Here is a 23927-nt window from a genome sequence, read left to right on the forward strand (position 1 = left end):
AGGCTCCCAGGGAGGGGCTGGGCCACAGGATGTGGGTGCTGGGGGGACTGGTGGGTAAGGGGGTGCTGGGGCAGATGTCCGGGCGCGTTCTGTCTCCCGGGCAGCTCTGCGGCCATGGACGCCTTCCAGAAGGTGGAGAAGATCGGCGAGGGGACCTACGGGGTGGTGTACAAGGCCAAGAACAAGGAGACGGGGCAGTTTGTGGCCCTCAAGAGGATCAGGCTGGATCTGTGAGTGCCGGGATGGCCCCCACGAGGCCCGGACCCTCAGCCAGCCACACAGGACCTGGGCTGGCCCTTCGTGCTGTTCTGCACTGTGGACTTTGACGCCCAGTCCCCTCAGGGCTGCTGGTGCACACGAGGGCAGTCACAGGGTGCCCCTCGTGCCCTGCCTGTGCCCTACGCCCAAGATGACCAGGCATCTCCCTCGGCCCTGCTCTGGGAGTGATAGAAACCCAGGGCCCCCATTGCCCGGGGTGGGGAGGCAGAAGCAACCCTGAGCGGCCTCCCAGACTCCACGCTCCTGTGCCCCCCTCCCCTTCCTGCAGGGAGACCGAGGGTGTTCCGAGCACCGCCATCCGAGAGATCTCCCTGCTCAAAGAGCTGCAGCACCCCAACATCGTCAGGTGGGTGGGGGAAGGAGCAGGGCAGCCGCAGGGCAGACGTTGGGCCCTGCCAGGCCTCAGCGGGCATGTCCCAGCAGGCTGCTGGACGTGGTCCACCACGAGAAGAAGCTCCACCTGGTGTTCGAGTTCCTGCACCAGGACCTGCGGAAGCACATGGACTCCAGGCCGGCCTCCGAGCTCCCCCTGCACTTGGTCAAGGTCCCAGGGGCTGAGGGGGATGGCACGGGGACCCCCCTCGGCCCACCTCCCTGGGCTGAGCCTTTTCCTCTGCATGGTTCCAGAACTACCTCTTCCAGCTGCTGCAGGGCGTGAACTTCTGCCATTCCCACCGGGTCATCCACCGAGACCTGAAACCCCAGAATCTGCTCATTAACGAGCTGGGGGCCATCAAGCTGGCCGACTTCGGGCTGGCCAGAGCCTTCGGGGTGCCCTTGCGCACCTACACCCACGAGGTGCGGCTGGGGGGGGCAAGGGGAGCAGCGGGTGAGAGGGGTAGCCAAAAGAATGCCGCCCGCCACATGCTCAGCACGCCCCCACACTCCCCGCCGCGGGATGCGGGTTTCTGGTCCCGCAGGTGGTGACCCTGTGGTATCGTGCCCCTGAAATCCTCCTGGGAAGCAAGTTCTACTCAACCGCGGTGGACATCTGGAGCATCGGCTGTATCTTTGCCGAGATGGTAGAGGGGACAGGCCTGGGCGTGGGGAGGCCACGGGCAGTGTGCCAGTCTCCTGCTGTGTGGGGGTGGGGCCCGTGGAGAACTCCTGCTAAATCCCAAAGAACCCTGAGCCCAGTGCTGCCCGGGCGAGTCTGACTCCTGGTGACCCTACTGGACTGAGCAGAACAGCCCCCTAGGCCGTCCTCTTTATGAACGAAACTGTCCCATCTCTTTCCTTCCTTCCGCGTGGTTGGTGGGTTTGAACTGCCAACCTCTCAGCTGGCAACCAAGTGCTCGGCCGCTGCACTCCCTGGGCTCCTCGATAGTACTAGGAGCTGAGGGGTCACTGGGTAGTGCACGCGGTCAGTGTGCCTGGTGACAACGGAAAGGTTGGCAGTTCAAGGCTACCCAGAGGCACCTCGGAAGAAAGGCCTGGTGATTACTTTGTGTGTGTGTGGCAAACAGCACATGTGCACATACCACATGGTGCACAGGAAGCGAGTGTGCCCGGGCCGTGTGGTTTGCCAGAGCCTGCGTAGCGTGCGCATTGTTTGCATAAAAATCCAGTATGTCGTCAATCCCCCAGTGGAGTCTCTGTAGAGCTCAGTTCTGCTCTGAACAAAAGGGGCCGCCAGGGGCCCCAGTGGATTCAAAGGCCATTGGTGTTTGGGGCTGTTGGAGAGTGATCAGAGGCTGAGGCGATGGGCTGGGTCCCAGGAAAAGCCAGAATTCTTACAGCAGCCTCAGGAGAGAGCTCTGGAAGGCCCCTGCCTGTCCTACCTGCGTAGCTGCCAGCCAGCTCCACACCTGGTCCCCATCCTCATTCCAGGTAACCCACAGAGCCCTATTTCCTGGTGACTCCGAGATCGACCAGCTCTTTCGGATCTTCCGGACCCTGGGAACACCCAGCGAAGCCACCTGGCCGGGCGTCACCCAGTTGCCTGACTTCAAGGGTAGCTTCCCCAAGTGGACCAGGAAGGGGATGGAGGAGATCGTGCCCAACCTGGAGCCGGAGGGCAAGGACCTGCTCATGGTAGGTGCAGGTGGGCGTCAGGGTCTCCAAAGCTGTCCTCTCTAAGGAAGCCACGGCCCCAGCTTTCTTCCCCACAGGGCAGCTGGTGGGATTGAACCGCCAACTCTTCACTTACAGCTGAACGCTGTAGCCATCACAGCACCACCGAAAAAGTGAGACCCACTGCTGTCCACTAGGTGTGGGCTCCTAGCAACCTGTAGGACAGAGTAGAACTGCCCTGTGAGCCCGGGCTGCCGGTGTCAGCAGCAGGAACTGCCACAGCTCTCGTGCAGAGAGGCCGGTGGGTTTGCGCTACCAACCTGCGAGTTAGCTGTAAGCGCTTAACCTCTGTGCCACCAGCTTCTTGAGAGGGTTACTCTTCATGGGAGTAGGAAGCCCTGGTCTCTCTCCCACAGAGAGGCTGGTGGGTTTGAACTGTGCACACTGTGGATCACAGGCCAGTGCTTCACCACTCTGCTACCAGGGCTCCTTGCTCACGGGCCCTACTCTACAGTCAGCCAGAGTGTGGAACTCCCTGGGCCTTGGGTAGGAAGGCCCCTGGCTCCTGCCCAGCATTTCCATACAAACCACCTGTTGGCTTTGCACCCAGCCTCGGGGGCGCAGACCCCACCTGCCTAGCCAAGGAGACCCAACACTCAACTCAAGAGAGACTGGCTTCGGGCCTTTGTGTGCCAACTCATAGTCCTGCCAAACCCCTCATGAGGCCAGCTGGGCAGTTCGGCCTGGGGCTAGGCCAAGGGGTCAGGATGGGGCAGCAGTAGGGGTGAGCAAGGATGATGGTGGGCCTGGCCAGCAGGGACAACCTGCCCTGCACCGAACTGAGGGAGGCAACAGGGCTCCTGGCTGGGCAATCTGCTTTCCAGATGGGTCAGCAGTTCCCTGGGGCCAGTGAGCTAACCTGTAAGGCAGGAGACACACAGGAGGGCGAGCCTCCCAGTACAAACTTGAAGCTGACTTGGGGCAGGGTGGGTGTGGGGTGGGGCAGCGGTGTGGTCCTAAGGGAGGTGGACAGTGGACTTTGGAGAGGCCTCTGGGATAGAGAATCAATGCAGGCGGGCACGGGAACCAGTACAGGAAACCAGAGAAGTGATTCTTGGCCTGGACCTCCAGGAGTCAGGGTTATGGAAGAGGTGGACGGGTGGACCCTCCCCCCCTTCCTCCACCGCTTTGCCCCGTCACACTCAGACCCACCACCTTCCTCCGCAGCATCTCCTGCAGTGCGACCCCAACCAGCGGGTCTCAGCCAAGGCCGCCCTGGCCCACCCGTACTTTGCCACCGAACGCTCCCTAGCCCACCGCCAGTGTGAGCTGGCGCAGTTTAGCCCTTGAGATGACCCACCGTCCTCCAAGGGGAAGGAACCTGGGGAGAGGAGAAGATTCCGGCCATCAGCCAGCAAAGGCCGAGTTTGGGGTTAATCCCATTACAAGTTCCTGTGTTTGTTGAGTTACAAAGTACCGCTTTTTCCACATGGGGCCCAGATATTCCAAAGGAGACCAGACAGCCCCCACCCGCCCCCCACCAGGCCAGGTGCCCAGGAGAGGCAGGAAGCTGCCCTGCTGTGGCCCAGGTCCCTCACCAGCCCCACCCCTGGGCTGCAGACCAGATGCCGCAGGAGAGGGCACCCCAGATGATCTTTTGGGGTTTGAAATGCTTGGGGGGGGGGGGCTGGCTGCATTGTTACATAAGAAGCGGGTTGAGTGGGGCAGAGGACGGTTCCTGATCCCAGTGAGTGGGTGGGAGGAGTAGGTGGGACCCAGAACGTGGGGGTGTCAGAGCTTGTCTGTGCCCTAGGAATTTGCTCATGTTTGTTTGCCGCTGGCTTTAAGAACAAGAATAAAAGTGACTTGTTTCCGACTGTCCGTGTTCTGCTTGTGGGAGACACAGGTGCTGCCGACGGGGTGGGGGGAGGCTGAACTGAGACAGCGTTCAGAGGGGGCCAGGGCTGGTGGGAGGGTGTGTGTTGGTCCTAGTCTTTCTCGGACCCCCCAGCATCAACTGGGCCTCAGTGGACACTGACCCAGATGACCAGGGGAAGGGCGCCCCCTGCTGGGCCTCTGTGTGTGAACAGTTTGGGGGCCGACTGCTTTTCCAGCAGGGAACTTTGTCCCCACGCCCACCCCAGACAGACAGACTCCTCGGCTGGGCGTGAAGGAGTAGCTGGTAGATGCCTTTATTGGAAGCACCAGGAAAGGAGGGAAGACGGGGAGTCAGGGTGGATTGGGGGCATAGAGTCAGGGAGGGGGCCCCACACCAGGAATGGCTGGACAGTGATGCAGCAGTCAGGACAGTGAAGGCCCACTCCCTGGGGTCGACGATCCAGCTGTGGGGGGGGGGGGGGAGGGAACGTGACTCCACTCCGGGCTTCACGCAACTGCACACACGCACACCCTTGGCGGCCAGGCCCCTCAGCGCAGGCTGCGTGACATCGTGGGGGAGGCGGAGCGGAAGCAGCGATACCCCTCCAGGGCGGCGGGGAGCAGCAGCAGGCCGCTCAGGGGGTCCCTGCGGCAGCGGGCCATGGCCTCCTTGTAGCTCAGCCGCTCCTTGGAGATGGGGTCAGTCAGACCCTTCTCGTAGCTGGACTCATCCTGCAGAAGCTGGGCCAGCTCCTCGCTGATCATCCCCGAGCGCAGAGCCTGGGCCAAGGGGATGCGGCCCGTGCGCTTGGGGTCGATGAGCCCGCCCGTCAGGTGCTGTACCTGCAAGTGGGGGAGCACGCTCTCGGGGGGCATCCAGCCCTTCTGCACGGCCTCGCCCACGGACAGCCTCTTCCGGGTGACCGGGTCTTCGATGCCTGTGAAGGCCTTCTGGGCGTTGAGCAGCCTCTGGGTGGAGGTGTTCTCGATCAGCCCTCGCTCCACGGCTTTGTGCACGGAGTGCCGCTCCCGGCTCAGCAGGTCCACGATGCCCCCGGTGGCCGCCTGGGCCTCCAGCAGCTTCTGCCCCGTGATGGGGTCCAGCATGTTCTTGGCCATGGCCGTCTTGATGCTGCACTTGTTGTCGGTGGTGGTGTCGTAGACGCCGGCGATGGGGAAGCTGTCGTCGCTCAGCCCCAGCGTGAAGCTGGGCGGGCAGCAGCCGGCACTGTGGGGGCCGGGAGAGGCCAGCGGGGACTTGGAGATGATGGAGCCGATGGAGAGCGAGGAGCTGGGCTTGCTCTCGCCAGCCACGAGCAGGGCGAACTCGGAGATGGGCAGCTGGCCGGCCTTGTACAGGTGGTACTCCTCCTTGGCGATGCGCCGGCAGCGCAGGGCGGTCTCGATGGAGTACTCCTTCCCGCTCTGCCGGTCCCGCAGCACCGACTCCTCCCCGCAGGGCCCGGTGGTGGTGACCTCCTCCCAGTCGCATTCCAGCTCCTGCAGCTGGAGGTACTGGCCCCGGTCGATGACGCCCCGCTTGTAGGCCTCGTACGGGGACATGTCCTTCCCCGTCTCGGGCTCCAGGATGCAGATCTTAGTGGACAGGTTGGTCTCCCGCGTCTGTGTCTCCTGGCTGAGCTCCTCCTGGCTGGCCTTGGTGTGGAGGGCCCGCAGGGTCCGCTCCTTCTCGTAGATCTGGTCCTTCTCATGCAGGATGGCCGCCTGCAGCTGCGACAGCTCCTGATCCCGTTGGGCCGCCCGCTGCCGCGCGCTCTCGGACTTCTGGCTGAGCAGCTGGGACTCCTCCTGCAGGAGCTGCACCCGCTCCTGCTTCTGCTGCTCCAGCGAGCGCACCTCCTGCTGCAGCTGCCGGCGCTCCTGGCCCGCCTGCTCCCGCGCCTTCTGCAGCTCCGCTTCCTCCCGGGCCCAGGTGCGGCCCTGCGCCTCGGCCCGCTCTATGCGCTCCCGCAGCCGCCGGGCCGCCTCCTCCTGGCCCTGCCGCGCCGCCCGCTCCCGGCTGAGCAGCTCCCACACGCGCGCCCGCTCGCCCTCCAGCGCGCGGTCCTTCTCCACGCGGATCACCTCCTTGTAGATGGTCTTCTCGTGCGCCTTGGTGGTCTGCAGGACGTCAATCTGGACCTGCAGGCTCTGGCACTCTCGGTGCAGCTCCATCACTTGGGCCTTCTCCCGCTCCAGGTCCCGCCGCAGGGCCGCCGTCGCCGCCTCCAGCTCGGGGGTCCTCTCCAACTGGACCACCTCCTCCATGATGATCTTCTCCTGCACGGCCAGCGGCCGCGCCTCCAGCTCCTGGATCCGCAGGCTCAGCTGCCGCAGCTCCTTCTCCGCCGCCAGCTTCTGGCCGCTCTCCTCGGGGAAGCCCAGCAGGGCCTCCTGCCCCTCCACGGCGGTCCGCAGCTGCTGCACCTCGCGCTCCAGGTGCCGCCGCCGGCCCACCTCCTCGTCCAGACTGCGGCTCAGCCGGCCGTGCTCCTCGCGGAGCCTGGGGTCCTTCTGGGTGACCACCACCTCCTGCACCACCACCACCTCCTCGGGCTTCCTCCGCGCCAGCAGCAGGAGCTTGCTCTGCAGCCCGTAGAGCGAGGTCTCCGCGGCACGCCGCTGCTGGACGGCCTCCCGCACCTCCCGCCGCAGCCGCTCGGCCTCCTTCTCCAGGACGGGATCCTTCTCCCGGCGCACCACCTCCTTGGTCACCGTCTTGGTCTCCACCTTGGCGCGCTCCCGCCGCCACTCGTCGCGCTCGCCCTGCAGCCGGATGAGCTGCTCCTGGGCCCGGCCGCCGTCGTTGACCAGCTCGTTGAGCTGGGCTTTCAGCCGGTCCAGCTCCCGCAGCACCTCCGGGGTGTTCTCGTGCCGCACCACCTCCCTCGTCACCTCCTGGTACTCCACCTGGGGCTTCTGGGCTCGCAGCACGGCCAGCTCGGCCAGCAGCCTCGCCACCTCCTCCTCCACGCGGCTCCGCCGGCCCGCCGTCTCCTGCAGCTGCGCCCGCAGCCGCACGATCTCCTGCTCCGTGCGCGGGTCCACCTGGAAGACCTCCCGGACCTGCTCCCGGAGCTCCACCCTGGGCTTCTGCCGCTCCAGCTCGCCCCACTTCCCACGCAGCTCCTGCAGCTCCTGGGCCAGCGCCTCGCCCTTGTGCCTCTCCTCCTCCAGCAGGCTCCTCAGCCTCGAGGCCTCCTGGAGGAGGCCGGGGGCCGGCTCCACCTTCTTCACCTCCTTCACGATGACCTTGGGCTCCACGCTGCTGACCACCCGCTCCAGCTCTTCGATGCGGGCCCGCAGCTTGGTGCCGGCCTCCTCGGCCTTCCTCCTCCGCGCCACGTCCGCCTCGATCTGCAGCCGCAGGTCCCGGGCGGCCTTGACCATCTCCAGGTCCTTCTCCACTTTGACCACCTCCTTCACCACCACCGTCTCCTTCACAGCCGCCTCCTTCCGCTCCAGGGCCAGCAGCTCCTCCTTCAGCCCCTCTAGCTGGGCGGCCACCGCGGAGTCCTCCTCCCGGAGCTGCGCAATCTGGCCGCGGAGCTGGGCCGCCTGGCTGTCTAAGTTGGGGTCCCGCTCGATCTGGGTGACCTCCTTGGTCAGCAGGTGAGGTTGCATGGCCTTCTTCTTGCTCTCCAGCTGGACCACCTGCTGGGCTGCGGTCTCCAGGTCGACCTGCAGGCCGCCTCGTCTCCGGCCCTCACTCTCCACCTGGGACTTGAGCTGGGCCAGGCTGGCCTCGAGCTCAGGGTCCCGGTAGAACTCCACCACCTCCTTCTCCTCCAGCCTCTCCAGGGGCCGCTGGGTCTTCAGCTGCAGCAGACGGTCCCTCTGTTTGCCCAGTTCCTGTTGGACCTGGGCCACCCGCTTCCGCTCCGCTTCCAGCTGGGACGTAAGCGCCTCTGACTCTCGCCTTGCTTGGGCCGGGCTCTCAGAGCCCTGCTTCATGTCGTGGGTCACCTTAATGTCCTCAATGAGCTCCTTCTGCAAAGAGCGGAAGAGGGGGGGGGTGGCAAGGCAAAAAAATGTGAGCCCATCTCTCCACTCCCCTCAGAGATCAGAGATCCCCTCCCCACTGAGAGACACCCCTACGGGTATCTTCAGACGCAGGGACACAGGATTGGGAGAGACTCAATTCCGTCTCAAGGCAACCCTGTAGGACAAGGTGGGACTGCCCCTGTGGGTTGGTTTCCGAGACGGTGACTCTTCACCAGAGTGAGGAGAAAACTCCATCTTCTCCCTCAGAGCAGCTGGTGGTTCCAAAGGGCTGGTCTTCCGGTTAGCAGCCCAACACATCATCCACCGCACACCAGGGCTTGCTTTTAGAGAGGTCCTGGTGAATGCCAAAGGTGGCTGAGCACTGAGCTACTAACCACGAGGTCGGCAGTTCGAACCCACCAGCTGTTCTGAGGGAGGAACACCAGGCTGTCTACTTCCATAAATACCTATAGTCTCCACCCCCCAGGGGAGGTTCTGCTCTGACCTACAGGGTCACTGTGAGTCGGAATGGCCTGGAGGGCAGGGAGTTTTGCGTAGAGTTTTGGTAAAAATGTCCCAAGAGGTTAGTTTTGGTAAAAATGTCCCAAGAGGTTAGGACTCAAGGCAGTGTCCCTGGAACTGGAGCTGAAAAGTGCAGACAGGGCAGGTTCTCCCATTCAAGTCCCTCCGTTCCTCAAGGTACCCCTGAACTAAACTCTGGGGGTGCAGGAGTATGGCTGAGTATTGCAGGAAGACTGGCAAGTCCTCCAGTGGGTCACCAAGTGAACTGGTTCCTGGTCTCCCAGGGACTGAGAGAGACCCGGTGCTGTCCTGTCTCCAGGCTGAAGGCCGTGGGGAATTTTCTCATTCTCTTGGGCAAGAAGTCCAGGTCCTACTGGGAGACTTCCCAGTGGCTCTCAGTGGTCACCCAGTAATAACCCCCAAAGCCTAACTCTGGGACGGGGGAGATGCAGGGAGATGCCCCCTTCCCATCTGCTAAGTCTTCCCGGGGGTGGGAGGCTGCAGGGTGAGGCTAGAGGGAGGACTCCGGGGTTAATGCCCGGCCCTGCCGTCTACTGCAGGAGCAGATCAGGCATCGTCTCCGCACCTTCTCCAGCATCTTCAGGGCGAATGCCAGCTGGTGCAGCTGGTGCTGGTTGGCAGCCGAAGCCTCGATATAGGTCTTGGTCAGGTTCTTCTCCTGGGGAGGGCAAAGGTCGAGGGAGGGGGAGCAGGTCAGCTACTGTCTCAGATCTCATGTGGTGGGAGGCTCAGCCCCGCAGGTCCCGCCTCACCTGCTCCTGGATGCTCTCCTGCAGGGGGACCACCCGAGGTCTCTTGGGCGCAGGCACTGCCAGGCTGGGCTCCAGGGAGCAGCGATAGGCGTCTGCGTGCAGCTCGTAGTCCTGAGCAGGGGTGGCAGGCTGGACGTCAGTGGGCGGGGGAGTGGGGGAGCAGGACGCTGGGAGAGGGAGGAGGGGTCGATGGACAAAGAGGAACAAACTGACTTACTTGGAGAGCTGCCTGCAGGTCCTGGGAGAGGCGGGAGGCCTTGACCCTGTCTTGTTCTCGGCCCTGGATTTCCTGCACCAGCCTCTGTTGGGGGGAAGCAGGAGTCAGGAGACCACTCACCCTGACTCCCCTGGATCTGACACAGGAGGAGGCCGGAGCAGGCAGTCCCTCTCTCCCTGACTGCCTCCTCCGCCTCCTTGTAGAGTTCCATTGGAGCCCCGCAGAGTTTGACGCCAGCAGGGTGCTGCTCAAACTTGAGCCTGTGTCAGAAGCCCCCGCAGCGGAGGGTTGTTAAACCACAGATTGCTGGGGTGCAGGAGGTTTGTGGGCCAGGGCCTGGAAACCTGCATTTCTGACAGGTTCCCTGATGAGGCTGATGCTGTGGGTCTAAGGAACCGGTGCGCCTGTCATCCGTCACCTGGGGAGTGTTTTAAAAACGGGAGCAGGTGCTCTGGCCCCTGCAATCCCCACTCAGCCCGTCTGTACAGGGCTCGTGGCATGGTTTTTATTTGCTCAGGTTTGTTTTTTTTTTAAGCTTCCAGTTGATTCTAATCTGCCATCACAGCTTGGGAGTCTGTCTTCGGCCTTCTTCCTGGCGTTACCCTCTGCTCTCTCCCTACTGTTATTGTCAGGTGCCATCGAGTCGGGACTGACCCGCCACAGAACAGAAGGACACACCACCCGGACCTGCGCCTGCGCCATGCTCACGACTGCTGTGTTGTCGCTGCAGCCACAGGGCCACTGCATCTGGTCAGGGGGCCTCCCCCTTCCCACCAGCCTCTGTGTAACCAAGCAAGAGGTCCTTCTCCAGGGAGCGGCCTCTCCTGACAACACGTCTAAAGGACGAGGGACGAGTCTTGCCGTCCTTGACGCTCTGAGGCTCCTGCCACCCTGGGGCCCTGCTCTTGGCTCTCGACACCCCTGTGGACTCCCAACCCCTATCTTCCTCCCACAGATCCAGCCCCAACTCCTGACTTCCCCTTGGCCCCTCGCACTCGGCAAGGCCCAGCTAACTTCGCCTCTCCCGGGATGCAATCTCTTTCTGCCTTGCCAGGGTGGGGGTACCCCTTTTCCTGAGTGTCCCAGACCTCTGCCTCCCTCTGAGCAGTCACTGAATCCAGCTCATTCCGTGCCACCTGCCGCTCTCCTTCCCCCTCTCACCCACCCCTTCCTACCCCAGGGCCCCTTCCCACTGGTCTGGCACCATCCACCATCTTCTTACCCATTTCCTCCACATACCCCTCCCCCATTAGCCACCCCTTGGGGGCCGCCAGAGCCTGGAGGCGGCCCCTCCCTCACAGAAGCACTTGATGCCCTGGGGGAGGGGAGGCAATGCCCAGCACACTTGTGTGCCCTGAATTGCTCTCCTGCCTGGTCCTCACCTCTGGTCACACTCCTGCCCTCTGACCCACCATGCCCTCAGCTTGGGATGTTTCAATATCTGCCCCCCCCCCAAAGCTACTTGATTTACCCCTAAGGTCTGGATGTAGACAACCAGTGCCCGGGACTGCTCCTTGGAAAGGCTTGTCTGTCCCCTGTGGCCCCCTCCATCACTCTGGGGGCTGCCTGAGAATCAGGCAGTGCCCACCATTGCAGGTTCCGCCCCTTGCAACAAGCCAGGCCCTGAATGCAGGGGGCCCTGGGAGGCCCAGCCTGCTACCTGTGCAGACCAGACAGATGGGTTGGGGGGAAAGGAGCGCATTTCAGGGACTGTGTGTGTTGGTGGGGGTCTGGGCTCTGACGAGCTCCCTGCACTGGTGGTTCCCGGGTAGAATTTCCACTTCCCAGCAGGGGCCTGGGTTCAACTCTTGCTCAGTGGACAACCAGCTTTTCAGGAGCCCCAATGACTGGCTTACCAAGGGAGCCTGATGTCAGCAGTGTGAAACCACCAACCGCACCTCGGGGGAAAGCTCAAAACCCCAACCAAACACACTGCCATCCAATGGGATGCCAGCTCCTAGCAACCCCGCAGGGCAGGGTGGCGCCGCCCCTGTGGGTTGACGTGGAAAGAAAGCCCTTCTTCTTCCTGCAGAGCGGTGGGTGCACTGCTGACCCTGCAGATCACAGGTCTAACCTGCAATGTGTAGCCTGCAGCATGCCACCCGGGTCCCCGGAGTAAGGGCTTTTTAATCCCTTGAAGCGTCACAATCTCGGAAACTCACTGGGTCAGTTCCACCCTGTCCTGTGGGGTCACTGTGAGTCGGCGATGACGCGATGGCAGTGAGTTTGTGTGTTTTGTTTGTTTTTTTGGAGAGGTTTAACAAGGTAGTGCAGCAGGTGGAGTGTTGGGCCGCTACCTGAACCGAACCGGCCATCGGCTCTGCAGGAGAAAGCTGAGGCTGCTTGGTCTCACAAACCTTTAGTCTCAGAAAGCCTCAGAGCAGTTCTGCTCTGCTCTGTCGGATCACGCAACTTGGGATTGATTGACTCAGGTCCATGGGTTTGCCGGTGGCTTAACAAGGAGGTCCTGGGCTACTAATCAAAAGGATAGTGGTTCCCATCTGCCCAGTGACGCCGTGGGGGGAAGCCCTGGCCATCTGCTCCCATTCCCTCCTCAGAGACCCCAAGGGGCAAGTTCCACTCTCAGCTAGAACTCCAAGCGGGCTCATCCGACTGTCAAGGCCCTTTCGACCCTTGGCCACCAGGGGGCTCCCTTGGAACGGGCAACCTGCTCAGGAGGTGGCTGGATGCCCCAGTCTGGGCAGGGACCTGGCTCCGCCCTGGACCACCTCGGGGCAGCCTGGGCCCTCACCTTCTGCGCCTGCAGCTTGTAGGCCACCTGACTGGGCCCATCGCTGGGCTTCACGTGGTTTCGGGGCAGGTGCTGTAGCCAGGAGCTCAGGTTGTCCCTGCAGTTCTTGAACTGTTGATAGGTGAGGCTGACGTCTTGCACAGCCTTCTCCCTGCGGGGGGATGAGGTCAGAGCAGAGCCAGGTGAGAGGTGCAGGGAGGCGGCTGGGGGCTGGGGTGGGGGCACCCCCTTCCTGGGACAGGTCAGAAAGCTCCTGCCAGCCTCTGCCAGCACCAACCGCCCTGCACAGCAGGTGCTGATGTGGAAACTGAGTCTCAGGGGCTAAGTCGCCAGACCGCCCAGGACTCACCGCAGGTCCAGCTGATCCCCGACGGCGTGGTAGCGGTCCGTGAGGTTCCGGACCTGGCGCTGCTGCTGAGGCAGGTCTTGGCAGAACTCGCGGAAGTTGTTCTTCATGGCGCTGCAGGCCTGCTCAGAGGCCTTCAGCTGGCGATGCAGTCCCAGCACGCAGGCCTGCTGCTCCAGCAGCTCCCTCCGCTGGCGCTGGAGGGACAGAGGCACCGTGCACCCTCGCCATTAGGGGAGCTGCCCTGTCCACCCTTCGCCTGCCCAGGACAAGTCTCCCTCACGACCGCCTGGGCCTCACCTGCAGCTCCCTGACCCTCTCCTGCAGGGCCCCTGGGCCATCGGGGATGGGGGTCTCTTGCGCCAGGGTGGACTCGAAGCCCCCGATGATCTTGTCTGAGTCTCTGATCTGCTGCAGCAGACCCAGGCTGGCCTTGGCTCTGGGTGGAGGAGACAAGTCAGACAAGCGTCAGACACACCGACCGCGCTGCCAACCCCAATCGGCCAGGCACTCACTTGTCCCCGTAGAGGTTGCTCAGAGCCTGCACGTCGCTGTACTTGTTCTTGACGTTGTTGAGGGCCACGGGCAGCTGCAGGGCAGTGGGGCCCACAGGCCCGGTGGACAAGAACACCTCACACTCCTGCTGGGTAGCTTTCTTCTCAGCCCCCAGGCTCTGCAGGCGCTGGGTCATGTCCTGGCAGGGGGGTCCGGGGGTCATGATCTCTGGTCCATGCAGAGGAAGGAGACAGGCTCTGCCCAGCCCTGCGGCCAGGCTGGGTCACCCCGAAGGCAGGCCCAATGTTCAGGCTCAGGGCCCGGGAGCTTGGTACCATCCTGGACTGCTGGCTACCATGTGTGTGGGTCACCTTGGCAAAGCCACCCACCCTGACCTTCAGTCTCATCATGGAAGGGGTCCATGCAAACCTGTCAGGAACTCAGCCAAGTCATGTCACCATCAGGCCCCCACCCTGTCCTTCCAGGAGGAAGCAGCCAGGCCTTCACTCCGTCCCCCTGCATTCATTCCTCTCCGCTCACTCATTCATTCCACGAGTCCTGACAAAGAGGCTCTGCCGCACTCCCATCCGCGGCACCAGGAGGCAGCGTCTCCTTCCGCCAGCACTGCCTCTGAGCCCTGCCCCTCTCGCCCTCACCAGGGCCCAACCTGCAGCTGGCAGACATACTCTCTCTCCACCCCTCTGAACACACCTGGGCTGAGAGGTGGCTTCCCAGTCCTACGTGGTGACAACCAAGCTGGGCAGTGTGACGTGTGTCTGGGAGGGGGGTTCCGGGGCCCAGCGAGGCTGTGGGGCTTGCGCGAGGTCACAGAGAAGCTGAGCCTGGAGGAGCTGGAGAGGACCCCGCTTATCTGCACGCCCTCTGTACTCACCTCGTGGCTGCGAATCCGGCCCTCCAGGTCCTCCAGGGGGGAGGTGCGGCTCAGAGGGGTCCGCGCCCAGGCCAGCACCTGCTTCTCTACCTGTGCCAGGTCCCCGTGCAGCCGGGTCAGTTGGGACAGGAGTTTGTGGGCCTGCGGGTTGGCTGGGGCCGAGCCGGTTGGAACTGGGGGCACAGGGTGCTGGTCAGGGTGTAGACCCCACCTCCTGTCTGCCCAGGGCCCCCTCCTCACCGAATAACCAGAGAGGGGGTTTGTGGGATGGGGCTAAGAGGGTAGGGGCAGTCCAGGGACCTTGCCAACCTGGGGATGCTGTCTCTAAGCCAGGGCCACCCCTTGCCCGCTGTAGCCCCCCAGCAGTGGCGGTAGTAGACCAATTCCCTCTGTCCCCACCCCCGGGGCGCCCCTGGTACCCTGCTGGCCTGGCTGGACGGGCACTGTCACGTTGGTCTGTAGGTCGCTCTGGACGGTGGCCAGTTTCTGCTTCAGGGTCTGCAGCTCCGAGGTCAACCTGGAATGACGAGGGCATCAGAGGAGACCTGCCCCTCGCTCCCCACTCCCCCAGTAGTCACTGCTCTGAGAGGGGCCCTTTGGGCAGGGGTCCACAGATACATATCCCTCGGTGTCACTGTGGGGACCTCGGGTGGCTCACTTGGAGGCCTTGGCGACAGCGTCAGGGTCTGGCGCCGGGATACAGAAGCAGGCGGCTGGGGCGTGCTTGGTCTCCCCGCTGGGGCCCTGCACCACCCAGGTGTACGGGTCGGAGTTGTCCAGCAGAGTGTACCGCTCTCCCCGCAGCAGCTGCACCTGGGGCAGAGGCAGGGGCCTCAGGCAGCAGCTTGGGCAGAAGAGCCAAGGCCAAGGTGGGCTGGGGTGGGACTGGGGTGGAGCCAGGCCTGGAGAAGGCAGGGCTTAGACAGTGTGGAGTGGGGTCAGAGAAGGCAAAGGCAGAGGTGGGGCAAGGAGAGGCTGGGGCAGGGCTGTGGTGGGACTGGGGAAGGGAAGGGCAGAGGCTGGGGCAGGGGCGGGCCTGGGCAGGGCCAGGGCAGGGTTGAGTGAAGCTGGGGCAGGGTTGGGGTACCAGTAACCTGTACCTCTCCTGAGTCCCAGTCACAGATGCTGTCTATGTGCAGGGGCTGCTGGGGCTTGTTCCTGCGCAGGGGAAGGGGGGCCACGTCCTTGCTGCGCCTCTGCAGGTCCTTCACGGTCCTCTCGGCCACTGCCAGCTGCTTCTCCTCGGCCTGTCAGCCCAGGCAAAGGGGGCAGGGCTCAGGCTCTGAGCACACCCAGGCCCACCTGCCCAGCCAGGGCCTCTAGGAAAGGGGGTTCTCTAGGGCAGCAAGGTAAAAGGAGCCCTGGGCACTGGGGCTGGGTTGTAGGTTCCCCAGCACCCTGGTCTCCAGAGGGACCTCAGAGCTGCCCGGGTGCTCCCTGACATGACAGAGGGGAAGGTTTTCTCGGTCACGGAGCTGGGCACAGACTCCGGGAAGGGTGGGTTCCTGGGAGGGGCTGTGCGAACCCAAATGATTGGCAATGGGCACAGTCAGGGGGAAGGTGGCTGGTGGGGTTGCCTCACCTCCAGCTGCCGTAGTAGCTCTGTGCAGGCGCCAGGTGGAGCCCCGGGACCAGGGCTGTACTTGGTGTCCAGGCTGGAGTTGAGCTTCGTCAGGGTCTGGCTGACCAAGCCGGCTTCTTCCTGGAACTGAGGTCGCAGGGTGGGTATGGGCGGAGCCCGGGGCAGCTCACTGCCTGCTGCCCCTGCTAACCGGCTGAACCCAGCCCGGGCGCCACCCAAACCGCCTGGATCCAACCAGGCGGCTCCCGGAGCTGCTAAACTCAAGCTGCGGATCCCAACCCTCTCCGTCCAAACCAGTTACACCTAAACCGGAGAAGCCCTGCTGAGCCAGACCCAGCTAACCTGTCCCAGGTCAGGGCTTTCCAACAACACCCAACATGGGACGGGACTCAGGGGCTGTTGTCGGTGGGGGGCTGAGGTCTCTTCCAAAGGGTCAGTGAAGCACTGGGTCTTTTATCATAACCATCCCCCAAGGAGGTGTCTGGATGCCGCTGTCCTCCAAGCAGGCTCGTCACTCAGGTGATTGACCTGTCCCTGTTTCTGGGCTCTGTCTGTAAGGAGCCCTGGGTGCGGGGACTAAGTGTTGGGCTGCGAGCTGAAAGGACAGCGGTTCAAACCCACCAACTGCGGCTCAGCTCCCGTGACGATGCCTGGAAACCCCCTGGGGGCAGATCTGCCCTGTCCTATGTGTCCCTATGCGTCACAGTGGACTGGGAAGCACACCATCCTAGGCTGAACGTGCTTCATGCACAAAAAGAAGGTCTTTTTTTTTCTCTTCCAAGGACCAGTTCTCAGTGTTGGGTCGGTAGATGGGGCCTCTCTTGAGTGTGTCTTTTACCTCTCCTCTAGGTCACAATGACACCCCCCTCAAGCCAAACTCCCCGCTAGGGAGTCCATTCCACAGAACGGGCAGAACTGGCCCCGTGGCTTTCCCAAGACTGTAACTATGGGAGCAGAACGTCTCCGTTCTGCTTCATTTAGGGGTGGTGGACAGAGCGGTGCCTTGCCCCCTGTTGGGACCCTGTGGTGCAGAAAGTTCACATGCTCGCTTGTTAGCTCAAAGGTAGGAGGTTTGAATCTGCCCCCTGGGCGCCTTGGAAGAAAGGCCTGGCAACCTTCTTCCAAAAAACCAGTCCCTGAAAACCCTGTGGGGCCCAGTCCCGCTCTGACACACGGCGGCACCGCCCTGCGCGGTCCCCCACCGCGGCTCACCCTGCAGTAGGCCTCCACGTGCTGCAGCAGGCTCTCCTGGCAGATGCACAGGTTCAGGAAGTTCTGCCACTCCAGCTTCAGGGCCTCCTGGTGAGCCTACAAGCAGTGGGGGGGTGTGGGGGAGCCACTGAGCATGTGCCCTGGGCCGCCCGGCTCCAGCAGCTCCACACCCCCCATCCCATCCGCGCCCGGCACAGGGAGGGCCGGGTGCACAGCCTGGTACCTGGATGGGACCAGTGGCCGGGTGCCGCAGCTCCAGCATCCGCTCGCCGTCGTCCTCCAGCTGGTTCACGCTCTGCTCCTGCATCAGCAGCTCGTGTTGCTTGAAATGCTGGGTGGGGTCGGGGGGCAGGCACGCGGTCAGGACCCCCGGTTCAGGCCGCTCTCACCCCCCCACCCTCACCACCGCGCTGCGCCTGACCTCGTACTCCCTCCGCACGCCCACGGGGTCCGCCATGAGGTCACTCCAGTCCTGCTGCAGGATGTGGCGCTGCTGCTCCGCCAGCGCGCTCAGCTGCCGCGTGCAGCCCTGCAGGTGCGTGTAGAGGCTGCCCAGGCTCTGGCTGCGCCATGAGGCCACCTTCTGCGCTCGCACCACAGAGGAGAAGGGTGCAGAGCACCCACAGCCACAGTCAGAGACACTGGCTTAGTGCCACTCCCTATCCCCTCGGGTATTTCCCCCCCTTCCCCACGGCTCACCAGGAGGTCCTGGTACTGGCTCCTGATGGCATCCAAGTCCTGGCACCACCAAGGGAGAAAACCGGCCCAGAGAGAGAGGGGGAGAGAGCGAGAGAGAGTCAGGACCTAAGAAGCCAGCTGGGAGGCCCAACTGGGGCTCCCATGGGAGAAGGGGCTGGAAGGGGCAGGGATGAGTGCACCCACCGGCCCCACGAGGTTCCGCAGCTGCTGCCCGTAGGCCTCGATCTCCTTCTGCAGGATGTTGTGCTCGGCCACCTGCTGCTCCAGCTCCACCATGCCCGGCCCGTACTGACCCTCGCCCACCTGCTTCTGCAGGGGGAGGTGGCAGCGGTACTCAGCAGGCCAGGTGCAGGGCCCCAGAGCCCCCCTCCTACAGCACCCTTCCTTGCCCGCCCCATGGTAGCGGCCACTGCTCACCTGGGGATGTGCATTCTCCCCAGTGACCTTGGTGGCCTTCTCTGAGGCCCTCTGGTCTGGGTGAAGCCTCTGAAAAGTCCCTCCCTCTCTACCCCCTCCCTGGCCTCAGGGCCTCTGGCCTGGACACCTCCAGCCACCTGTACCCGTCCTGCTCCGCCTTCCCCCCGCCCCCACTGTCTTTCTGTTGTCACCATTGCACCCCTTCTGTTGTGGCATCAAAGTGTAACCCTCCACCCAACACTCGGGGTGCCCTGTGACCCAGCTGTGCCCACCACCCACCTGAGAGACCCCACTGCCCAGTCCAGCCTTCCTCCACAGGAGGCCTTGTTCCCCCTTTCTGTAATATTCTCTCCTTGCCATTCCACGCCTCTTTGCAGGCCTCCTCCTGCAGGAAGCCCTCCCTGAACACACAGCCTCCTCTGCCCCACCCCCAAACCACCCGCAGGTCCTTGCTGGCTCCACAGAGACCCAAGGCAGTTCTTCCCGGAAGGTTTTGTGACAGCTGTGGAGAATGACTTCGGTGGGCTCCCCAGGGCAGGCCAGGGCTGGGGGGGGGGGCACTTCTTACCTGCTTCTGCTCCAGCACGCGCGCCCAGTCCACCCTGGGCCCCACGTTGGGCGGCAGCACCATCTTCTCATACAGGGCACGGTACTCAGAGCACGCCTGCGTCACTCGCTCATGCAGCTGCTTGATGCTGAGGTGCGGGGGGGGCAGCAGGGGCGTCAGGCTGGGCTTGGGGGGTCTCCTCCCCTCTGGCCCCCACCGCCTCCGGCATGCCCCACTCACTCCTTCTCGATCTCCTCGGCCTGCGGGTGCTTGAGGCGCCGGGCCTTGTCCACATCTAGGAAGAGGTCCTTGAGCAGCATCTCCGCCTCCTTTAAGCTGCGGCCCGTCGCCGGCTGATGCTTCAGGGCCTGGCTGTGCTCACTGTTCTGTCGGTCCTGGGAGTGTGGCCGGGAGGCAGGGCGGGGGGGAACGGGCAGAGTGGTCAGCACGTACAACTTCACTGGCCCACCCTGATGGGATCCCAGACAGCAAGGACCCAAGGGAGGCTGGGGACCCCTCCTCAAGCCCCTTGGATCCCCAACGTTGGGAGCCTGACAGAAAAGGAAGGCTGAGACGCAGCAGTGGAGTGGGAGGGTAGAGGAGGCTGCCGTTCTGTCTCCACCTCCACTAGTGGGCGTGAGAGCTCCTTAGGAAAGGCCCTGGTGCCAAGCAGCTGGCCCTGCCCCGGCCATCAGCTCCAGTCTCACCTGCTGCAGCCTCTTCTGGGTCTCCAGGATGTCCCTCTCCACTTGGTCAGCATTGGCTTGCATGCGGGAGATGAGCAAGGCCAGCTCCTGGGTGGCAGCGCTGGAGGGAGGAAGTGGACGGAGAACACCATGGTCACTAGGGCAGCAGGTGTGGCCCTGGGTGAGTCACCTGGCCCACCTCTGTCCCAAACCACTCTGCAGCCAGGTTCACGACCTGGCGGTGGGGGTGCGGGTGTCTGTGGTCCCTCCCTGGCAGGAGGTTCTGACACTGAGTCCTAGGGGAGGGGCACAGTCCCCACATGAGAACGTAGATAGCTAGGATCTTTCCACCACTGCCCCATCCTATCGGCAGGGAACATGTGGAGCAGGAGGACCCTGGGGACCCCGCCTCAACCAGCTGCCCAGGTGCTGAGCTTTAGACCCAGCCCAGCTGCCTACCCCTGGGAACCAAGGCCTCACCAGTTTGGTTCCTAACACCCAAGACAGTGGGGCCCTGGGGGAGAGGCACATGCCCATGCACCCTGAGCCGAGCCCTGTACCCCCTAAAGGCTTTGTCTAGGCCTCCGAAACCATCTGGGAGATTGTTGGCGTCACCCAGCATTTTTCAGATCTAGGGTTCAAGGCGGGGACCTGCTTGCTCTGTGTCACACAGTGGTTGAGAGAAAACATGAACTCGATCCTGGGGTCCTTTTCTCTGCATTTGTTTTGGAACCCCAACAGAGCACCGGCTGCATGCTGGGCCGTGAGTCCACAGGAGTTCAGAAAAGACCCCCTCCCTGTGGGGATCACAGTTGTCCTGAGTAATGGGGGTGGGCTGCAAGGCTTCACCAAGCTGGGCCTGGCACCCAGGCATAGAGGCAGCCAGTGAAGAAGTGGCCATCTGAAGGAACTCTGTACCCAGTGGGGTAGAGTCTTCTCCCTCCCTGCTGTGTGACCTTAGACTAGTTACTTAACCTCTCTGTGCTTCTGCTTCCTCACTTGGAAAACACTGCCATCGAGTCAGTGACGACTTATACCGCAGGGCAGAACTAAACCCATGTTTCTCTCAACGCGCGCCTGGTGGTTTCAAACAGCCAACCTTGCAGTTAGCAGCCCAAAGCATAACCACTGCACCACCAGAGCTCCCTCACTTATAAAGTAGGACTTTAACAATAATGGCTGAGGCAAAGAGTTACTTTAAATTAAAGCGCTAATGCATTGGAAACATGTAGTCCGGGGCCTGGTGCGGCGGCCCCTCCTGTCTACAATCGTAGACGCTCACTACGCACTTGAGTGAGTGGACTGTAAGGGGCTGCAGCCCAACACAGCCGCTCCCTGCACTCCCCAGACCAGACCGATGAAACCAACCAGGAAGTCCAGCCAGGGCCCCCTACTAGGGAGGGCGCTTTGGGTTCTGTGAGCCCAGTCTGGGGCCCAACCCCCTGGGAAGGGCCTGTTGCAGCCCGGACAGGGCTCAGGTGCCCCAGGGTGGGCAGGTCACTCCAGCAAGAGACTTATCTGCCACCTTTGTCAGACACCCAGCCGCCACCCTGATAGCTATCACAGTAATGGGCCCCCTAAACCCCTGCTCCAGCCTTTCATCTCTGACCCCGGGCTCCTCCACCCGACCAGGGGTGCTGGAGCCCAGTGGGTGGGAAAAACACAAGCCAAGTATCCCAGGTGGGTAGGGGTGGGGGTGGGTAGGAGGACCCAGGAGCCCCAGGTTCCTGCTTCCAGCAGTCAAGCAGCACAGAGAGTTGGCCCTGGGCCATTGGGGAGAGCAGGAGGGGGAGGCAAAGGAGCCTCTGAGGGTGCCCCAGCCCCCATATCACGGCACCCACTGTCATGCATGCACCCATCCATGCAGTAACCCCAACTCTGCACAACACCCTGAGGACGGCATTCTGGGGAAAGCTCGGCTTAGGACGGGCGTGTGGGTGGGGGTCGGGGAAGTGGCAGGGAGGGGGCCAAGGCAGAGGGCAGTACAGCCCCTGCCTCTCTGCCCCTGGGTCCCCCTGCTCAGCTTCTCTGGGCTCACTCTGCACCCAGGCCCCTAAGTCATCCCCCAGGTCAAGCCAATCCCAGGGGCCGTGCCTTGGGGAGGGAACCTGGCACCCGGCCTCCCAGTGCCTCCAGAGTCAAAGTCCACCCAGACCCTGTCCAGCACCTCGCCCCAAGTAGCGGCACCCAGAGGCCCAGACCTGTTTCCTGCCTCCTAAGCCAGCAGCTCCAGGGATGGGGACCCCCCATTGCCTTTGGGCCCTTGGGCCTTGGGACACCAAATGCCAGCACTGGGCTGGTCCTCCAGGTGTCTTAAGACCAAGTACCACCCCACCCCAGCCACCCCTGCCCAGCTCCACTCACCGGCTGTGCTTGCTGGGGGAGCCCTTGGGGGAGCCCTTGGCTGGGGCACCCTTGGCCGGGGAGCCCTTGGGGGACCCCTTTCCCTGGGAGCCCTTGCTCAGCCCCTTGAACATGGTGGTGCAATCGGTGCCAGCTCAGGCTGGGCTAGGCCGGCGTGGGCAGCAGGCAGCGGTGTGTGGGTCCTGTCCTGCTGGTGGGGCAGCTCACTCTGGTGAGGTAGGGTGCTGGTGCGGGAGCCAGGCAGTTTCTGGGAGGCTCCTGGGCAGGTGAGCGGGAACCCGGAGCTGCCGCGCATGCACCCAGGCGCCCACCACCCACCCCGCCTAACCAGTTTGGGAGGAAAGGGCAGGGCCCAGAGGTGGGGCGGCCAGGCTGCCATCTCCCGGGAAAGGTCCAGGCTTGTTACATGCACACACCCAGGGATCACACCCAGAAGGGGAAACAGCTGGCCTGGAGGGGCAGGGCCCCAGATAGAGGGACGTGTGCAGGCCCTGCCAGGAGCCACCTGAGTCCGTCCCCAAGAACCCCAGAAAGAGGCAGAGGCTCAGGGCTGATGCATATTCCTTGCCCTCCCCCACCCGCTCCACAGGGAGCTCCCGCTACCCGGCTGGCCCCCACCCAGGCTGGGAGAGGTGGGGCGGTGCTTGGCAGTCCTGGGCAGGCGCCAAGCCAGCTCCCTGCTCACAGCACCCGGTTCTCTGCCCTGCCTTCTCACTGATGAGGACGGGACCAGCAGACGCTCCTCCTGCCCCCTACCCCCAAGACAAATGGCCCAAAGTACCTTACAAACGTCAGGCGTACCCTGCTGGGCTGCCCAGGGCCAGCTCACCTAGAGGTGGCTCTACAGGAAGGGTGAGGAACCTCGGGCTCTCAGACAAGTTCCAGAGGGTCCCCCACCTGCAGGACTCCTCGCAGCTGCTAGCCCGGTGACTGAGCCCACTCAGAAGCCACTATGCCTGGGCTGTGTCCTCTCGGGCCACAGGCCGTGGACATAACACCTGGTGGGCTTTGATGAAGTCACAGGGGAACCCACCCATTCATCCCAACCCGAAAGGCCTGGACTTCACCCTGGAGACCAAGCTGTTTTTGAAGAACTTTGAAGAACAAGATGGAGCCGGAGATGAAAGGAGGCTCAGACTCCGTCGACAGCCCCAGGCACTTTATTCCTGGGTGACAATTTTCTTCTACCCACTAGGAGCACGCCTGCTACTGCTGCTCTCAGCAAGGACCCTGCTCGTAAATGACTGGGGTTCCAGGAGCCAGGAGAGGAACCAGCTCAGGCGCCTTCATCTTTGGGACTGGGAGGTGCTGGCTGTGCCCCGGGGAGGCCCTGCTGAGCTGGCAGAGGGCTGGGAGGTGGCTGTGGACAAGAGCATTTCAGTTTGGTCTCCTCCCAATGCAAGTCCTTCTGGAAGCCACAGGGCACCGTGGGGGCCTCACGCCCAAGAGACCACGGCTGATTCACGGGAACAAAACCAAACCTGAATTCCAGGTGCCACTGCCCAATGCCGCATTGAATCTGGCCTGACTGCTCCCCAGACTAGGCTGGCAGGCAGTGGGCAGCCACGCCTGGGTCTCCGAGTGGCTGGGCACCTCGGGTGGCTAGTCTGCTCACAAGGCACTGCCCTGGCTCCAAGAATCACACACAGAAAACGGACGGGCACAAAGAGGCCTGGCTACCCTGCTTCCCCTTTGGCCTCTCACCCTCTGGAGAAAGGTCTGGGAAAACTTTCATTGCAAATGAGTCGGTTCCCACCCACAGTGACCCGGCAGACGCACCCTGCCAGGTCCTGCGCCATCCTCACAACGGCCCCTGTGCCAGGGCCCATGATGGCAGGCAGTCAGTCCATCTCCTCAAGGGCCTTCCCGTGAGGGAGAAGAGCCTTTGGTCTCGGAGGCCAGGGCAGGGCTGACTGTCCACGGGGCTGTGATAACTTGGCCGGTGACTCGGCCGGCCCAAGACCAGCTGTGGCACGTGGCAGATGCACAGCAGGTTTTGAAGGCAAACCATGGTGAGATAGGATTTTGCCTATCAGTTAGTTCCAGGCTGAAATGTTATGGTGGGTACAACTGAGTTACATACTTATTTCTGAAATGCACTTCCCATGTTTTACTTTGTTCAGGAGGCAACCAGAAAACAGCAGACCTGGCGGCGTAGCGGTCAAGCATGGGGCTGCGATCTGCAGGGTCAGCTGTCAGAACCCCCCCTCCCGCCCCCCCCCGCTCCATGGGGGAAGGGCTCTCCACCCCCCGTGAACAGAGACCATCA

At 63.0% G+C, this 23927-nt stretch overlaps 2 protein-coding genes across 3 annotated transcripts; one reads left to right on the plus strand and one right to left on the minus strand.

Annotated features, from left to right (window-relative positions):
• Positions 1 to 83: 83 nt before the first annotated feature.
• CDK3 (cyclin dependent kinase 3) lies at positions 84 to 4100 on the plus strand. The gene is made up of 7 exons (XM_075562238.1): positions 84 to 230; positions 548 to 625; positions 703 to 823; positions 907 to 1077; positions 1200 to 1301; positions 2110 to 2313; positions 3520 to 4100. The coding sequence occupies exons 1-7, from the start codon at positions 115 to 117 to the stop codon at positions 3640 to 3642; spliced, it is 915 nt and encodes a 304-aa protein (XP_075418353.1). The 5' UTR covers positions 84 to 114; the 3' UTR covers positions 3643 to 4100.
• Positions 4101 to 4697: 597 nt separating this feature from the next.
• On the minus strand, positions 4698 to 21771 carry EVPL (envoplakin). 2 transcript variants are annotated; one of them, XM_075559456.1, is made up of 22 exons: positions 21659 to 21771; positions 19316 to 19415; positions 18849 to 19003; positions 18630 to 18756; positions 17828 to 17953; positions 17645 to 17683; positions 17367 to 17528; positions 17169 to 17276; positions 16946 to 17041; positions 15734 to 15859; positions 15252 to 15398; positions 14810 to 14964; positions 14571 to 14668; positions 14152 to 14324; positions 13280 to 13458; positions 13065 to 13203; positions 12768 to 12961; positions 12419 to 12569; positions 9667 to 9750; positions 9450 to 9560; positions 9263 to 9355; positions 4698 to 8160 (listed from the first exon to the last, which is right to left on the minus strand). In XM_075559456.1, the coding sequence occupies exons 1-22, from the start codon at positions 21769 to 21771 to the stop codon at positions 4720 to 4722; spliced, it is 6117 nt and encodes a 2038-aa protein (XP_075415571.1). In that variant the 3' UTR covers positions 4698 to 4719. The 2 variants fall into 2 exon arrangements, with proteins under 2 accessions (XP_075415571.1, XP_075415570.1); XM_075559455.1 differs by having other exon boundaries at positions 14152 to 14369; positions 14532 to 14668.
• Between the last annotated feature and the right edge of the window lie 2156 nt (positions 21772 to 23927).

The sequence above is a fragment of the Tenrec ecaudatus genome, chromosome 10, assembly GCF_050624435.1.
Source record: "Tenrec ecaudatus isolate mTenEca1 chromosome 10, mTenEca1.hap1, whole genome shotgun sequence".
NCBI lineage: Eukaryota > Metazoa > Chordata > Mammalia > Afrosoricida > Tenrecidae > Tenrec > Tenrec ecaudatus.

Coding starts and splice junctions, on each gene's coding strand:
- CDK3 (XM_075562238.1), top strand. CDS start 115: ATGGACGCCTTCCAGAAGGTGGAGAAGATCGGCGAGGGGACCTACGGG. Junction 1,078..1,199: donor TGCGCACCTACACCCACGAG/GTGCGGCTGGGG, acceptor CTGGTCCCGCAG/GTGGTGACCCTGTGGTATCG. Junction 2,314..3,519: donor AGGGCAAGGACCTGCTCATG/GTAGGTGCAGGT, acceptor CTTCCTCCGCAG/CATCTCCTGCAGTGCGACCC.
- EVPL (XM_075559455.1), bottom strand. CDS start 21,771: ATGTTCAAGGGGCTGAGCAAGGGCTCCCAGGGAAAGGGGTCCCCCAAG. Junction 19,416..21,658: donor TCCCCCAGCAAGCACAGCCG/GTGAGTGGAGCT, acceptor TCCTCCCTCCAG/CGCTGCCACCCAGGAGCTGG. Junction 12,962..13,064: donor AGAGGGTCAGGGAGCTGCAG/GTGAGGCCCAGG, acceptor CTGTCCCTCCAG/CGCCAGCGGAGGGAGCTGCT.